Raw genomic sequence first — 19,099 nt, forward strand, 5'->3', positions numbered from 1 at the left:
CACTGTATGCCAGAAAATCCCCGAGGAAATGCAGGCAATTATTTCTGTATCAAGGTAAATATGCTATGGTACATCAGTGGTAACACTTATATACCCTTGCTCATAATGTCATCTGATTATATCAAAAAGAAAAATAACTCAATTTGTACGGGAAGTTGTGTTCAATTTGATACTAGTATGCAAGTAATACCAAGTAACAGTAGATAACAAGAATTTCTCCCACTTTATTCAACAATGGATTTTGATTACTGATTTGTTTTGGAACAAAAAGCTAAGAATCCTATTTCCAATACAACAATAAACATATTAGGATCGCCATTTCTTGATTTATTAAGGGGAGAAGCTAAGGAGCAGTAGGCACTAGTGTTGCTTGCTGCCATTAAGTTAAAATTCCCAACTGTTCTATCAGGATAGGTTTGGATAGAATGGTAAAAGTCAATTAAATGTGTGTCGGTAGGTATATGCCTTCACATCACCTATAGACTTGTGGTAATCGCATTAATTCCATATAGTTTTCTTACTCAGAGGTAGTTTTGCCAGTTTCTGAAACTTACAGCACTTGGCAGTCACCCATTAAAGTACTAACCAGCACTGAGCCTGCTTAGCTCCCAAGATCAAACAGGATCTGATAACTTTTGGCTATTTAGATGCATCAATTTAGTATAGCTGACATAAATTAGTACTGGTTAAAGACTTGCATGGATGAGTGTTCATTATCCCACATCTAATAAACATTTCCACAGTAGAAAAATAAATGCCATTTATGAAAATCTCCTTCTAACTTAGTATTTTAACAGATATCTGCTGTTTTTTCATGTTCTCCTCTTAATTTCCAAATTGAAGTTGTTCCTAGTGAAATTTTATTTTAACTGGAAACGCTAGCAATAAAAGCTTGAAATCTGATCCACTGTTTGACAGTACAGAATAAAGTTCAGGACAGCAAGTTCTAGAGTATATTTACTGAGAGAGTTCTAAAGGTTTTATAAAAGAAAAGATCAAGTCTCTACAAACACACTTTTTATTTCTCAGAACAATCAGGTTCGGAAAGCCATGTTTTATGAACCAAGTGCACATTGGAACAAAGCCTAGATAGTACTTAGCAAAGTCAGAGAATACAAGGAAGTCAACACTAAAATGTAACAGTTTTATGCTTGTGAAATCTGGGACCTAATGCACAGAAAGTAAATATCACATTTAACTCTTCTCATTTATTCATTTTGATATATTAATGCTTGCAGCTACTCACTGGAAAATTGTGAAGACACATCAACATCCAAATGAATTTGATCATTATTACCAGCTTGAAGAAAATCTAGATATAAAGGATCATCTAGATATAAAGGTCCAACATCCTATTTGAGTCAAGTGAAGCATAAAGCCTACTTAGATTAAAGATCTGGATAGCTACAGTGCAACTACTTCTTCCCTGGCTGACAACAGCAGGCATATGATGCTAGGATGTGTGGGGTGGAAGTGGAGATGTACTATAGCACCATCCGGCTGCTGTTTCACAATTATGGAAGAAGAAACACACAGTAGTCTCTTGGGCTCACTTGACCTCCAGGTTCAGACTTGCAACCAGCTGCTCAGTGGCAGCAGGGCTGTGCCCAGGCACAGTTGAGTACTCTGCCACTGGTTCAACCTCAGGTGTGTGTCCCAAGTCCAACTAGATCCAGTTGAACAGCAGGGGGAAAGCTCCTGCACACCTCCATGCATATCTGGAGAATTTACACTGCTGAAACACACAAGAAAGACTGCATCACATGCCAAAGTTGCAAAGCTCCCATTTCTTTAGGCGCCAGCACTTGCCATAACCTGAATCTGGTTCACAGTTTTTTAACAAAGTATAGGAACCTATAACCTGCAGGCCTTATTGAATAACATGAAGGTTGAGATATAGAAAAAAAATATCCTATCTAAAACTCTTGACGTTGGCTTTTCAAGTTTTACTGTCACCAAACAGACGCTTCCTAAAGGAAAAATGTTTAGCCATTCTTCAGTTTATTAGCAATTTTTCATATTAGTACCAATATTTATTTTTCCAATTAATTTTATTGTATTTTTACAATAAAATAAAATAACCACATAATATTCTTAGTCCCTTATCCTGCCTCCCTACCAACTAAAACTAACAACTAACCTCTATTATCACCTTTTAAAAATAATAATAGAAAAATAAAAATAAATAACATCACAAACTGACTTTTCCCCTTTTCAAGTAAAAACAAATATCAAACCATCCGGTATATAAGACGACTGGGCAGATAAGACGACCCTTAAACTTTTCCAGTTAAAATATAGAGTTTGGGATATACTTGCCGTATAAGACTACCCCTCTTCCAACACACACCAAGTAAAAATTTTAAAAGCATCAGATTTGATTTCAATATGGTAATTTTCCTATTACTGTACCTCCTTCTCTGCCGCTCAGATCTCGGACATGCGCACCTGTACCACTTCACTGAAGTCTTCAGGAGTGAGATCAGGAGGAGGTAGGGTAACAGGATACAAGGGCAGGCCAGACAGGTAAAAGAATTGTGTTTTTCTGGGCCCAGAGCCACTCTATCTCTTTTTTTCATACCCTGGGCGCCCCGAACGCCTGCAGCTTGCTCTGCCCTTCACTTACACCTTCCCAGTGTGGCGCCCCTTAACCTCACCATCAGGACCGCATTAAGTCCACAAATCCTGAGGAATTGATTTTCTTCTACCATACTTGTACAGCGTCGCCTTAATGCTTTCATACAGTCACTGCATACAGCAGGGACACGGCCACTGCCATTTTTGACTTCCCTCACATTATGCAGCAACCACAGATTCTCCAATCCGGATTGGAAGTTTCAGCACCCGCTCTATAAGACGACTCCCGGCGTATAAGACTACTCCCGCATATAAGACAACTCCCATGCATAAGGCTACTCCAACGTATAAGACAACCCCCGAGTATAAGACGACTCCCACATATAAGACGACCCCTGACTTTTGAGAAGATTTTCTTGGGTTAAAAAGTAGTCTTATACTTTTATGGTCCATGTACTTCCTGTGCTAATCATTTGCATTTTAGCTCCTGCTAAATATAACCCAATATATTTAAAATTAATGCATAATCACAAGTAATATTCACATTAACAGTGTATCCATTTTAACATTTGGTTTCACCATCTCTATCAAATGTTATTTTTTTAATTCAAACTTATCTTATCTTCTATAACCCGTTTGCTGTATTTTAACAATTTATTTCTATATAGTATCTTGTTGTCTTTTCCCCTTCACTCTCAATATTTTAAAAAACAAACATAATCTTTATTTTTATTTTTGATTCTGCCAAAATTCTCAATTCTCAATATTCTTCTTGTAGCTGGTATATCATTTAAATAGGAAATTCTTTGTTTAAGTTTAACATGTTTTCCCATCTAAATGGACTCTTATATATTTCATGTAAGCTTTGTTTTGCTATTTGTATGAAACGGACAGACCCACACAGCATTCTTCTTTGTTTTTGTAGATTTTTTTTCTCAGTCTGAAAACAAGCCTGTAACCATATACTACTACCAATATTTATGAAGATTATGAATAGTAACAAATTTAAAACTGACTCTTACACATTACCATTGCATACATTTTTTCAGTTCACTATTGATCCACATTTAACAAATGTGTATTTACCAAGAAATAAGTTTTTTGGTAGGAAAATGGAAATATTACTTTTAGTCTAAGTTCTCTACAATCAGTTATTATATATTTCTGCTGACACATAAAACAAGATGAAAACTGTTATAGTAATGAAAAAGGAAAATGAAGGCTATTATATGCCCATGATAAGACTTCCTTGCTTTGTATATACTATATTGAACAGAACATTGGGCTGTTTGACAGGGAAAGAAGCAAATTGACATCTGCCACCTGTATAAACTTACAGCAGCATAGAGAGAGAGAAATATTATGAAGCAAGAAGATATTAGAACCATTAAAATATGATTCTGGACTTATGCTTTTATGCCTCTGAGATGATTTTTTTTTGAACAGAAGATGGGTATCTCAGTGCTTAAAGTCAAAACTTATGCAAAAATGATAGTTTGCTTACCTTCTATGGAAGGGGCCTGGTCCTGAGCTGCATACAGCATCTCTTTGAAAGCCTGCCAAAAGAGAGGAAAAGAAATACATTTGTCAACACAGCAAATTAAGTCACTTTGATCTGCCCATCTTAAATCAAGGCACAATTAAAGTCCTTTTATCCCTTAAGGTTGACACAGAAAATCATGGAATGTGAATCTGGTGAAATTATATTTACCAAAGTAAATACTGTACACCAAAGGAAGTAAATACTGTACATTTTATCAGGAACATTTATAATAGTCAACAGCATGACAAAACCGTTAAAAATGGGACAACCTTGGGAAACTAAGTACAGTACTTTTAATGTACTTTTATGTTCCAAAGTTATTATTGTCATAATTGTAGGATTAACTGGAAGATTGAGAAGAAGTATCAAATTGTATTAGCATCATGAATCACCACAATAGTGTACTTTTGAAAAGATTAAGGCCCAAATCCAATTGTTTGTCCCAATGAAAGTAAACCCACTGAACAACAGAACTAACGAAAGTGTTGATGTTCCAAGATCCTCTAAATTTTAGGATTCCACTATAGTTAGGATTTAGATTTATGACCGAATGTGTTATTTCCTGGGGTATGTTCTCATAAGTATAACGGCGGTGCGCTCTTCAAGACATTCCTCATGAAATGGAAAATGTCCAAAAAGATATGCCCTAAATAAGTTAGAAAGATTCAAAAACACATTCACTTCATTCCAAATAATAGTAGAGCAGAAGAGTAGGGATGCAAGCCACTCAAAGATCAGGGGGCGATAACCATCCCAATTTAGTTGAAAAGCTGTTAGAACTCTAAACGCTCTGTTGGAAACCAACAATATCCCTAATTATGGTTTGAAGATCTTGATCAGACCTTACAACATAGCAAAAGTACTTTTCACCTGTGGGACTAATTTAGCCTACAAAGAATAGAATTCATTCTCATGTATCTCTCCACAGTCCACCAACTTGCAAAGGGCAACGTCACTGCCCCAGTGGTAAAACGAGTTAAACCCTTGTGCCAGCAAGACTGTTGACTGACAGATCAGCAGTTCGAATCTGGGGAGAGCGGGTTGAGCTCCCTCTGTTCGCTCCAGCTCCCCATGTGGGGACATGAGAGAAGTCTCCCACAAGGATGATAAAACAGCAAAATATCCGGACGTCCCCTGGGCAACGTCCTTGCAGACAACCAATTCTTTCATATCAGAAGTGACTTGAGAAGCTCTGACATGAAAAAAAAAAAACCTGCCCCACTAGGTCCTACCACAAATTAGAGATAAGTAGGAATTCCCTTATGTTCCAAGGCAAATGTTCTCCTCTGTAAACAGACTGCCCCATCCATCATGTTAAGTGTAAAAAAAGAGGTGGGGAACCTTTTTTCTGCCAAGGTTGTGTGGTCATTTGCAGACCACACAAAATTAGATAGGAGGGGAGGGTGCCAAGCAGACAGAGTGGAGGGGGTATCTCAACCATTGGGGAGGACAAGGGGCCGAGGAAAGGAAAACCATGCTTTACCCACTCAGGTGGACCTGGCTGGTGACTACAACCTTGGAAGTCCCAGCAACTTTTTGGGTGGCATTGCAACCCAGATGAAGGGGCCGAAGCAGAGCACGGCTGCCTGAGGATGCTCATTTTAATCTTCAACTTTCCCACTCTTTATTGTCTTTATTGTTAGACCAACAGAGGCTAATGTTTCAATTTCTCAGAAAAAAGCAAGGTAAAGTAACCCTTCATAATGGCTCAATATTAATTAAAAATGGATAGTGAGTACAATGTCTTTGTTTTAAACTCAGACTGTCAAACTGCAATAATAGTTTGACAAACTGCCCCGTTTTTAAGCCACGATACCCAAAATGGTTCCCAAGGGTGCAAGCTTTGCTATGAATTCCAAGAAACTGAAGCATTTTATGAAGCAATTTAGGTTTAAAATTAATGAATGGTTCTTTAAAAAATGTATAAATCCTCTTTCCAAATCAGTATGGCTTAATGATAGCAAAATCAGATCAAATCAGGCTTACAGAGTACCACTGTACTCAGTCAGAAAGGACTGCATACTGCAAATCAGATGGCTAAACATTTATGAAACTACCTCAAGGAATTCTTGGTGCTCCAGATTTAATTTCAAAAGATTTTCAACTAATAACATTTTCTAGAATTTATACTGTTTATTTTCATTAGGAGATGAATTTAATGGATTTAAGCTTTTTTGTATTTTACACATTCTTGCATCAGAGTAGTGTATATCATCTTATGGCATTTTTAATGTCCTTAAAGGCATTCCTGGAAATCTTTTTATTTAATTACCATATAAACTAGTGATTACCAATCTTTGGTCTTTTAGGCATTTTGGACTTCAACTCTCACCGTTCCTAACAGTTTATAAGATGACTGGAATTTTTGGGAGTAGAAGTCCAAACAACTAGAGCCCCAAAGGTTGGAAACTGCTGATATAAACAAACCATATAGAGTTGGTTCTTTTAAAATAAAAAAATAATAATTTAATCAATCCATAGCACAGAGCACATGTACTACAGTTGTTACTTGCAAAAGTATCTCATTTCATGTAATATAAAGCATATCATGTCTAAAGCCTACAACAAATATGATTTATAAAAAAATAGGTAATCATTAATCATCATATCAAATAATACGAGTATTATCTTCTAATCTAACACAAAACTGGCAGAAGAGGTAGATAGCTAAATAGGAAATTGTATTGCCAAGAAAGCAGATTGGCTGTAATCCTTGTTCCTCTCCATTTGATTATATACCCCCCACTCACTGCTCTAGCATTCTTCCCAGTGCTATGCCAACCCAACCATTCTTGCCAAAACCTATCATAAAGATTAACTCTAGAAGGTACAATGTAAATTATTCAAACATGATAGCATGCCATATTTAATCCACTGGTAAAATTTTTGTACAATGCTGAAGTAGGAATGCCTAAAAATTAAGTTTTCATTTGATTATCAAGAAATGCAAGCTGAAGGATGCCAGACTCACAAGGTTCCTCAAGATGGAGTGCAAGTAAAAAAAAGTGATGAAAGATTACACTTACTGTGTGTACTCATATAGGTTGACCTTATGTCTAAGTCGAGGGCAGGTTTTGGAGCCAAAATTATGGATTTTGATATGGCTCGTAGATAAGTAGAGGTTCATTCCAGAGAGAGGGAAAAGCATCAGTGTCACCTTAGGTGGCCAGCCAATCCTGACTAATGCTATAATTTCCCCACCTTAGCATTAAAAAAAGTCCAGAAGCTGAGCCACAGCAGAAAGAATAGGGGGTTAGTGCTTATTTTAAGTTCTCCTGGCATGAACTATTGCCTTTCACTAATCTATTCAAACAAGGAGATGGCTCCTTCCTGACCCATTGACCCAGGTTTTGGGGGTTGATTTTTTAATTAACATTTCTACCCTTATACATGATTACATGAGTAAATTGGGGAGGAGATAAGCCAGGAAATCACACTTCTTGAAAGGGAAGCAACATGAAGGGAGATACTACGCTTATTAATACATGGGTTTCAGGATATCGGGAAATTTAATGTTCACCAAGCAATCAGAGACAAGAAACCCCAAAAGATCATTTTTTTGCACTTTGTGTGTAAGAGAGGTGTAGCATTTTATAACCCATGTTAATGTTTAGTAATTTTTTTAACCTATAAGGGAAGCCTTCTTTGGAGTCTTTTAAACAGAGGCTGGATGGCCATCTGTCGGGGGTGCTTTGAATGCAATTTTCCTGCTTCTTGGCAAGGGTTGGACTAGATGGCCCATGAGGTTTCTTCCAACTCTATTATTCTAAGAGATATGACTATGAACGATAATGCACACCTTTCCTCCAGCTTACATGATCAGGGCTTTAACTTATAAGGCAGAGATTAACAATAGGCGGTAGAAAGAATGTAGGAGCAAAAACTATAACTAGACCTTTCTTTGCAGCAGTGGTATGGAAAGTTATAGAAAGATTAGTGAACTGTGAAATGGCAACCATGTTGTTATATATTTGAAGGATGTTATAGTTGCAAGATTCTATACATGTTAATATGCTGATTTTGTTCTTAGTATTGTGCCTCTTGGTTTTTTTTTCATTCTTAAGTACCATAAGTGACTCATTATTTTCTTTCTAGACCTAACCCTGAAAGACAGGTGAGCATGTCATTGAAAATGATTTATGAAATCCAAACACATTTCCCAATTGATATAATCAAGTTTCAGGATTTGGGTTTCGTAATTATAAGAATTATCTACTGATATCAATTAGACATGTGTAACTGTTGCTTTTTACTCTGCAGACGACTAGAAAATTTGAGTCAGGAAAGGCTCTAGATTGAAGGATGATAATTATAAGGATGCCTATTAATAATACTAATGATATTTTTATTTATCGTATTAGGAGCAAACCAATGTGTTTGAGAAAACACAAAGTTTTAAAACTTGGCATTCTATTGAATGTCATTTAACCAATAGCTTGCCACTTGGAGTGCCTCTGGTGCTGCTACAAGAGGTCCTCCATTGTGCATGTGGCAGGGCTCAGGTTGCATTGTAGTAGGTGGTCTGTGGTTTGCTCTTCCCCACACTCACATCTCGTGGATTCCACTTTGTAGCCTCATTTCTTAAGGTTGGCTCTGCATCTCGTGGTGCCAGAGTGCAGTCTGTTCAGAGCTTTCCAAGTTGCCCAGTCTTCTGTGTGCCCAGGAGGGAGTCTCTCATTTGGTATCAACCATGGATTGAGGTGCTGTCACTTTTGGACTCTCGCTTGCTGAGGTGTTTCTGCGAGTATCTCTGTAGATCTTAGAAAACTATTTCTTGTTTTAAGACTTTGGCATGCTGGCTGATATCCGAATAGGGGATGGGCCAGAGATGTCACTGCCTTGGTCCTTTCATTATTGGCTGCTACTTCCCAAAAGATATCAGGTTGTGCTATACTGGCTAGACAGTGTAATTTCTCCAGTGGTGTAGGGCGCAGACACTCCGTGATAATGCAGCATGTCTCATTAAGAGTCACATCCACTGTTTTAGCATAGTGAGATGTGTTTCACACTGGGCATGCATACTCAGCAGCAGAGTAGCAAAATGCAAGGGCCGATATCTTCACTGTGTCTGGTTGTGATCCCAAGGTTGTGCCAGTCAGCTTTTGTATGATATTGTTTCTAGCGCCTACTTTTTGCTTGGTATTCAGGCAGTGCTTCTTGTAGGTCAGAGAATGGTCCAGGGTAATTCCCAGGCATTTGGGTGTGCTGAGGTAATTCTCAGAGCTCGAGATGCCAATACTAACAATACTAATAATATATAGTTGAGCATTAAGGAAACAAATACAATGATCATAGACAATTCACCCAACTTTGATAGGATAGGATATTTCTGTATGAAATGTTATATATGTATATTATACATACACACACTCACACACATACATACCTTGGCTCAATTATTAATAATTTTTTTAAAAAAACTAGGAAAGGCAGTTAGAAGGAATTAGATAAGATCCTTAAGTATATATACTGTTGAATATCAAAGTCCAGACCATTCATGCCATAGTATTTCTGATTTCAATGTACAGTAGTGAAAGATGACAGGAAGAAATTAATTTGAAATGCAGTACATGTACTAGAGTTCTATGCATACTGCTTAAAAAAAACCTCAAATAAATGGGTCTGAGAACAAAGCAAGGCTGAATTTTCTAAGGGAGCAAGCCCTACTAAACAGACACTTCTATTAGACATATGATGAAATTAGAAAACTCATTAAAAAAAAAACAATGCTGGCAAAATAGAAGGTATTAGGAAAAGAGGAAGACTACATTACAGGTGCACTAATTCAATTAAGGAAGCTACAATCCTAATATTGCAGGATTTTGTAGTGGTGTTAATAATAGGATATCCTGAAGTTCATTTCATACGGTCAAAGCTAAGTTTTGACAATTACCAGCAAATCAGATGTTGCACCCAGCAGGATAAATAGTTCAAATAAACTTTTAAAAAAGTGATGTAAAATAGCTTTAAAAAGTCACTCTGAAAAAGTAATGATTAATTCGTTATCCGAACCTGGGTTCTCCCTAAGAGTCTTTCTATAAATTAAACTTGTTGCAGATATTCTGGGAGACATAGGAAACCTACAAGCTGGAATCTGTCCAGAGAATGGCAACTAAAATGATCAAAGGTCTGGAAGCCAAGTGGTTTAGAGAGCTGGATATGATTAGCTTGAAGAAATAAAGGCAGAGAGGAGACATGATAGCCATGTTAAAATATTTGAAAGAATGACACATTGAGGAGGGATCAGGTTTATTTTCTGCTGCTCTGGAGACCACGACATGGCACAATGTATTCAAACAGCAGGAAAAGAGATATCCCTAAACATTAGGAATAATGTTCTTTCAGTAAGAACTGCTTTGATATGGCAGGGGATTGGACTGGATGGCACTCATGGTCTCTTCCAATTTTATGGAATTCTATGGCAAATGCAATGTTTAGTTTCTTTTGTCTAGGTAAAATAAACATAGCATCTTTGAAAGAGACTTGAAAGTAAGGTTGTGCAACTATGGTTCTCCAGACAGTTTCCAGTTCAAACTCCCATTAGGCCTGGGCAGCCTAAATCATGCTAAATGATTATGTCGGCAATTATGGACATAATTCCACTCTCTTTTTCCCTAGCTAGGTAGGGGTGTGTGTGTATATGTGTGTGTGTGTGTGTGTGTGTGTGTGTGTGTGTGTATATATATATATATATATATGAATATATATATGTGTGTGTGTTTAAAAACGTATAATGATACCAGAATTTTGTTCAAGTTCTGTACTTAAGTGACATATATTGCAGTGAATATGCTACAAATTAATGCATAATTTATCTACAGTATGGTTTAATATTTAATTGCCTTGAAATCCCATGATGGAAGAAAGCTGGCATATTAAATAAATAAATAAATAAATAGGATTGTTGTCCAAATATCTAAATAGGGCTTGGAAATTAAACCCTTCCCCCAAATCAAAAGTACAAAAATACTGACAAAATAGCAGTCCAGAACAGAAACTGTGCCCAATGATGTTTGTGCTATTAAGAAAACCTCCAAATATGCCAAATATCTCATTCTTAATATTTAAATATTTATATTTGTCTTCCATGTTTTTATTACTTTTTAAAAAGAACTATTCTGAGATAGCTGATTCAGTGCTCACTATTTGAACATAAATCTGGGGCACACAGAAACATGACTGAGGTGTTGAAAACTATTTCTTTATTAGGCAAAACTACTACTTAAGATCACCTGAAGGACTAACTAAAAATGAGAAGGAGATATTACCTTTTCCCCATCCAGAGTCTATCATAAAATAAGCAATCGTGACTTATTTGTAAGGAAAACTTCAATTGTAAAGTTTCCTGCTACCCAAACTCTTCCCCTGTGAAGGGTTTTATTCTAGCCAAACATCAGTTGTTGTTGTTCTTATTTCCCACTTACAGAGAAGTTATGGTTCTAGCCAGCTTAAATCCTCCAAAAGTATCAGACCTTGTCTGATCTTGGAAGCTAAATAGGGTCTGCCTTGGATAGTATGAGGATGAGACATCACCAATGAATACCAAGTGTGATATTTTTAGCATTTTATCCTGCACATATGGCCCGCCCATTGTCACTGTGATTGTGCCCCCGGTGCACAGTGGGTTAAACCCCTGTGCCGGCAGGACTGAAGACCAACAGGTCGCAGGTTCGAATCCGGGGAGAAGCGGATGAGCTCCCTCTATCAGCTCTAGCTCCTCATGCGGGGACATGAGAGAAGCCTCCCACAAGGGTGATGAAAACATCAAAATCATCCGGGCGTCCCCTGGGCAACGTCCTTGCAGACGGCCAATTCTCTCACACCAGAAGTGACTTGCAGTTTCTCAAGTCACTCCTGACACGACCAAAAAAAAAAAAAAACTGTGATTGTGTTTATTGTAATGTTATTTTGCTACTGTATTCATATTTTTTTTGTTTTTCTTTCTTTCTTTTGAATGTAATTTTAATGCTGTTGCTTGTTGCTTATGTTTTGGTTTTATCTTACTGTAATATGTGTCCGGGCTTGGCCTCTTGTAAGCCACCCCGAGTCCCTGCGGGGTATAAATAAAGTTTATTATTATTATTATTATTATTATTATTATTGTAGGCTGTATTTCTGAGGAACTGGAAAAGCCTTCTCTGATGATTCCTTGCCTCAGAAAACCCAATAATAGTCATAGGGTTACTATAAATCAACAGGCAACCATACATGATATTCATTGGCAGTCTCCAATCTAAATATTGGTCCTTTTATATTATTTAGACCCCTTTTACACCCTGAAAATCCCTGCGGGTATAGCTCTATCACCAGCTGTGCATCAAATAATATGTCATTCCAAGTGTAAGATGGAGGTAACCTTGGTTTCAAGAACCCTTTGCTGAGAGTTCAAGGGAAGGGGTATTATACACCATCCTGGGACTCACATAACTAGCTTCCTCAAACATACAAACCAGTTTTCAGAAACATACAAACAATACACATGTAGCGTACACTATTCCTTCTCCCCCCCCCCCCCCCCCCCGCAACCAACGGGGAGAGTGAGAGAGGTAAGCCTGCTCCTGAACACAGCCTTCAGGGCTTTGAAATGTTGGTTGCTTCATACAGACACACCCCTCCACTGTTATAGCACAAATATAAGCAACATAGAAAATAATAATCAAAAACATGTCCAGATACAGACTGCAGATGAAGGTATGTACCAGTAGGAACAGAGGCAAGTATTTTCACATAATACTACTATCAAAAGATGCCTGTGCTTCCTTGTTGGAAAATCGTGGTATGTTTACAATGTGAGGAACGGAAAAGATGTCACAATGAGAAGAATGCCTCAAAGAAATAACACACAAATCAAACACAAGGTGTACGCAAAAGAATGGTAACACTTGGAAAATGAAGCCAAATGCACTAAATAGCAAGAAATGACCAGGGGAGGCAGGATGCTTCAAACGGTGGGGGAAACAAGTGGCCTGTCTCTCGTAGAAGTGTTTCCACAGCCACCACACCCACAAGGACAGCTCTCATCAAGGCTTTCACAAACTAGCCTCAGGACTAAGACATGTAAATCCTCAACATTCAGGAATCAAATAAGAATACAGTTGATAGCAAGCTCTGGGGTCAGGGTCTGTTTGGAATAATTAATAAATGTGAAGCGGTCAAAACTGGATGGTATCAGCAGCCATGGAAGAGGGTGCCACCTAGCTTCCTTCCCAAGGGCCTGCCAGGTAACCACTAAGGAAGGGGCATCAGACTCATTTTCATCAAGGATCATATTGACCTTATGCTTGCCTTTTCTCTTGAGAACTGGAGATTCTTCTTTCTTGGGCCACTGAAGCCATAGACAGAGACTGAGTGGATATAGATAGAGGGCCAGCCATCCTGTTCGTTACATAGTGATGGGAGCTCTTTAGCTTTTTACCCAATTTAACTTGGAATATATTTTGATGGATTTTAACTGTGATTTTTTTTAGTGCTGTTTGTGTTTAATTCTGTTTTAACGTTTATATATTTGTACGTTTTAAATTGTATACTAATGCCTTTATGTCAAGCCGTTTTAAGCCCCCTTTGGGGAGATAAAGCAAGGTATAAATAAATATAATAATAATAATTTGGTTCCCCAGATGTTATTAAATGACAACTCCCATCCCTTTAAATTATCCACCACACAGACTTGGGACAATGGGGACTACAAACCATCTGCACTTGTGGCTGGGGTTGGAGAAAGGCTCAAAGACATGTCAAAGTCAGATATCATACCCACAAGCCTTCAACCTAAATCCAAACCCCAGTCTCCTGTCCCAATGGCAGCCTCCCAGATGTTCCTATCACAACTCTTATCGGATATGATATAGATAGAGGGCAACTATTCTGTTTTTTATATAGTGGTGGGTGCTCTTTCATTTTAGTGCTGTACGTTTAATACTGTTTTAATGTTTGTATTTTAATGCTCTTATGTCAAGCTGTTTTGAATTCCCTTTGAGGAGATAAAGGGGGTTATTACTAATAATAACATTGAACAACAACTCCATCCCTTAAATTATCGGCAGACTGGGGACAATGTGGATTGAAACCCATCTGCACTTATGGCACTGAGACTGGGGAAAAGCTCAAGGACAAGTTAAAGTCAGATATGATCTAATGTTTTTCGTTGTGAGCTGATTTGAGTCTCCGTATTGAGAGAAAAAGCGGGATATAAATCATCATCATCATCATCTTTGTAATCATCATCATCATGGGTTGCTGGGGGGGGGGGGGTTGGCCTGTATGGCCATGTTTCAGTATTATATCCAATCTAATTGTGTTTTGGAACAGTTTCTCCCCGTAGAGACGTTCAATGTTTTTGTTGAAGGCTTTCATGGCCAGAATCACTGGGTTGCTGTGAGTTTTTCAGGCTGTATGGCCACGTTCCAGTAGCAATCATCATCATCATCATCATCATCATCATCATCAGGAAAAACACGACCATGATTGTGCTTTTCCTGCATGGCAGGGGGTTGGACTGACTGGCCCATGTGGTCTCTTGCAACTCTATTATTTTATGAATCTATGATACCCACATGCCTTATTTTTAAATCCAACTCCTAGTCTCTTGACTTAATAGAACAAATAGCAGCCTCCCAGATGTTCCTATATCACAACTCCCATCAGCTCTAGTCATGACATAGGAGAGCTGGATTCAGCCCCTGGGCCTTGGCTTTGACACATGAGCTCCACGCCTACTTTTTCCCTGCATCTTTGGCCACAAGGATGTGGGGGGAGAGGTGGGCTTGAAGGGAAAAGCCACCCAGCTGCAGTGACATCCCTTTGTGTCCTTCAACAAAGGAGAGAAGGCTGTAAACAGAGGCACACCGAGCAGGTTTGCCAGTTAGAAATGGGGAGAGGTGTGGCCTTGAGAGGACAGGCGAACACAAGGGGGAAAAGAAGAGCTACAGGAGAACTTGAGGGAATAAGGAAGGAAGGCAGGGGAAGGAGGGATGGGGAGGGAGGGAAGGAGAGGCAAAAAGGCAGCAGAACTGAAGGAAAGGAAGGACGGCAGGAAGGAAGGAAGGGTAAAAAGGCAGAAGAGTTGAAGGAAGGATGGAAGAGAAGGAAAGAGGCAAAGAGACAGCACAGCCCAAGAAAAGAAGGGCAAAAAAGCTGCGGATCCCAAGGAGGGAAGGGAAGGAGGGAAGGAGGGCAATAAAAAGGTAGCAGAGCCCAAGGGAGGGAGGGAGGGAAGGAGAAGCAAAAAGGCAATAGAGCTGGAGGAAGGATTGGCAAAAAAGCTGTAGATCCCAAGGAAGGAAAGGAAGGAGGGTAGGAAGGAAAGGTAAAAAGACAGTAGAGCCAAAAGGAGGAAGCGAGGGCAAAAAAAGCAGCAGCATATCCCAAGGAAGGAAGGAAGGAAGGAAGGGAGGAAGGAAGGGAGGGCAAAAAGACAGCAGAGCCCAAGGAAGGAAGGAAAGAAGGAAGGAAGGGCAAAAAGGCAATAGAGCTGGAGGGAGGGAAGGAGGGAGGGCAAAAAAGCTACAGATTCCAAGGAAGGAAAGGTAGGAAGGAAAGGTAGGAAGGGAGGAAAGGTAAAAAGACAGCAGAGTCGAAGGGAGGAAGTGAGGGCAAAAAAAAGAACATATCCCAAGGAAGGAAGGAAGGAAGGAAGGAAGGAAGGAGAGGCAAAAAGGCAATAGAGCTGGAGGGAGGGAGGGAGGGAGGGAGGGCAAAAAAGCTGTAGATCCCAAGGAAAGAAGGAATGTTAGGAAGGAAAGCTAAAAAGACGGCAGAGCCAAAGGGAGAAAGCAAGGGCAAAAAAAGTAGCATATCCCAAGGAAGGAAGGAAGGAAGGGCAAAAAGACAGCATATCTCAAGGAAGGAAGGAAGGAAGGAAGGAAGGAAGGAAGGAAGGAAGGGCAAAAAGACAGCAGAGCCCAAGGAAGGAAGGAAAGGTAGGAAGGAAGGAAAGATAAAAAGTCAGCAGAGCTGAAGGGAGGAAGCGAAGGCAAAAAAAGCAGTATATCCCAAGGAAGGAAGGAAGGAAGGGCAAAAAGACAGCATATCTCAAGGAAGAAAGGAAGGAAGGAAGGAAGGAAGGAAGGGCAAAAAGACAGCAGAGCCCAAGGAAGGAAGGAAAGGTAGGAAGGAAGGAAAGATAAAAAGTCAGCAGAGCTGAAGGGAGGAAGCGAAGGCAAAAAAAGCAGTATATCCCAAGGAAGGAAGGAAGGAAGGGCAAAATGACAGCAGAGCCCAAGGAAGGAAAGAAGGAAAGGTAGGAAGGAAAGGTTAAAAGTCAGCAGAGCTGAAGGGAGGAAGCGAGGGCAGAAAAAGCAGCATATCCCAAGGAAGGAAGGAAGAGCAAAATGACAGCATATCTCAAGAAAGGAAGGAAGGAAGGGCGGAAGGGCAAAAAGACAGCAAAGCCCAAGGAAGGAAGGAAAGGCAAAAAGATAGCAGAGCCCAAGGATGGATGGATGGGCAAAAAAGCAGCATATCCCAAGAAAGGAAGGAAGGGCAAAAAGACAGCAGAGCCGAAGGGAGGAAGCCAGGGGAAAAAAAGCAGCCTATCTCAAGGAAGGAAGGAAGGAGAGGAAAAAAGACAACAGAAGCGAAGAGAGGGAGGAAGGAAGGAAGAGAGCGCAGAGGTGGGAAGGGCGCAAAGCGGCAGGCTGTGGCCGAGGCCAAGGGGGCGCCCTCTGCTCCTCAGCAGCACCCTTCCCCTCAGGAATCCCGCCTTCCTTCCCGCTCCCACTTGGCCCAAAGAGGACCCCCCCCCCACTTCCATAGGGCGCACCTCATACTGGATGTACTGCTTCCGCCACTCCGGGGTGATGTGCGCGGAGAGGTGCTCGGCGAACTTCATCTTGCCGTGGCCTTCTCCTCCTCCTCTTCTTCCTCGTCTTCCTCGTCCTCGTCCTCCGCGGGCCCCTCAGCCGCCACTGCCTCGCCTGCCTGCCTGCCTGCCCTTCACTCGGTGGCGACGAGGGACGGGGACATGGGCCCGCCCGCCCCCTTCAGCGCTTCCTTCCTCCTTCCCTCCTTCTCAGGCTCGCCTCAGCGCCTTCGCAGCCGCGGCCTCCCCCGCCTCCTTCGCCCGGAGCGGACCCGCGGCGTCCCCCGGCGCTCCGACAGCAGAAGCAGCAGCAGCAGCAGCAAGACCACCAGCGGCCGCCCCTGCCGCCATCTTCCCTTTCCCCGCCGGCTAGCCCCGCCCCCCCGCGCCAGCCCGCCTTGACGTCATCGCCACAGTAACCGCCTCCCGAAGAGCGGAGGGAGAAAAGGGCGCAGGGGGAGGAAGCGAAAGCTAAAGGGCCGCTGGCCACGCCCACCTCTCCGAGGGAGGCGCGCGGAGGGGGCGGGGCCGGCGCGCGCAGGTGTCCGCCCCAGGCCACGCCCCTTCGGCACGAGCCTTTCCAAACAGAGGCAAGGGCACGCCCCTTTCCTGTGTTGCTGCAGTGGCCCACCAAGGGCGCAGGAGTCCCCGGTGGCGCAGTGGGTTAAACCCCTGTGCCAGCAGAACTGAAGACCGACAGGTCGCAGGTTCGAATCCGGGGAGAGGTGGATGAGCTCCCTCTATCAGCTCCAGCTCCTCATGCGAGGACATGAGAGAAGCCTCCCACAAGGATGATAAAAACATCAAATCATCCAGGCGTCCCCTGGATAACGTCCCCTGGGTGTCCCCTGGCGTCCCCAGGCGTCCCCTGGGTGTGAGAGAATTGGCAGACGGCCAATTCTCTCACACCAGGAGCGACTTGCAGTCACTCCTGACACAAACACAAAAAAAGGGCGCAGTCTGGAGGTCCTCCCACCGCCGCCACCAAAACAATGGCCCCAATCACCCAATCTGAAGGTTACATTCAAGTGCTACATTGTGTCAGTTCTGGATCTTATCACATTAGGAAATACTCCACTTCAGAGACAGAATGCTTTCGAACAGGTCCCATCACATAGAATCAAAGAGTTGGAAGAGACCTCATGGGCCATCCAGTCCAACCCCATTCTGCCAAGAAGCAGGAAGATTGCATTCAAATCACCCCTGACAGATGGCCATCCAGCATCTGTTTAAAAGCTTCCAAAGAAGGAGCCTCCACCACACTCCGAGGCAGAGAGTTCCACTGCTGAACGGCTCTCACATCAGGAAGTTCTTCCTCATGTTCAGATGGAATATCCTCTCTTGTAGTTTGAAGCCATTGTTCCGCGTCCTAGTCTCCAGGGAAGCACAAAACAAGCTTGATTCCTCCTCCCTGTGGCTTCTTCTCACATATTTATACATGGCTATCATATCTCCTCTCAGCCTTCTCTTCTTCAGGCTAAACATGCCCAGCTCCTTAAGCCGCTCCTCATAGGGCTTGTTCTCCAGACCCTTGATCATTTTAGTCGCCCTCCTCTGGACATATTCCAGCTTGTATGGATGGCCCCATTCACCCAATCAGAAGGTTACATTCGAGTGCTACCATATGCTAGTTCTGGATCTTATCACATTAGGAAATACTCTGCTTCAGAGACAGAATGCTTTCAGACATGATGTTTGCCCCCATCCCATCTGTATTCCATTGGAATCCGTCTGCCAAGCGTTGCAGAAATGGATTATTTGCAAACTGAATTGTAGGACCTGATCGCATTGGGAATTATAGTACTTACTTACTTAGTAAGTACTTACTTACTTAGGCGATCCCTCGTTGTCCGAGTAGGATAGTCTTCCAAGATCGGAGTACTGGCGGTGGGTCCAGGGGCGGCTTGTCCATTATGCGAAGTAAGCAGTCGCAGAACACTTTTTTTGCCAGGGGCGCAGAGGCACCTCTGTAAAAGCCCCTTGACCTCCACTTGAGGAGCGCCCCCTCAGCTCACAACAGCCCTAGCAGTCCGGGGGGAGCCTCGGCTTTCTTGCCTCGCTGCCGGGCGATCCTCTTCCCAAAGAGGCCAGGCCCTTGTGCCTCGCCTAGCCCCTCTCGTGCCTGCTCCACCCGGCCACCGGGTGCACGAGCAGAGCTGGCGCTTAATCGTTCTCTGTGT

At 41.6% G+C, this 19,099-nt stretch overlaps 1 protein-coding gene across 1 annotated transcript in view; it reads right to left on the reverse strand.

Moving 5' to 3' along the window:
* XPR1 (xenotropic and polytropic retrovirus receptor 1) overlaps nt 1–17,302 on the reverse strand; it is a 122,193-nt gene extending 104,891 nt beyond the window's left edge. Inside the window, exons 1-2 of the mRNA XM_060774459.2 lie at nt 16,881–17,302; nt 4,082–4,133 (exon numbers count right to left, since the gene is read on the reverse strand). Of these exons, the coding sequence (XP_060630442.1) occupies nt 4,082–4,133; nt 16,881–16,949 (121 nt within the window). The 5' untranslated portion in view covers nt 16,950–17,302. The remainder of the gene's footprint in view (nt 1–4,081; nt 4,134–16,880) is intronic.
* Nucleotides 17,303–19,099: the final 1,797 nt, after the last annotated feature.

This window comes from Anolis sagrei, chromosome 4 (assembly GCF_037176765.1).
Source record: "Anolis sagrei isolate rAnoSag1 chromosome 4, rAnoSag1.mat, whole genome shotgun sequence".
Taxonomy (NCBI): Eukaryota; Metazoa; Chordata; class Lepidosauria; order Squamata; family Dactyloidae; genus Anolis; species Anolis sagrei.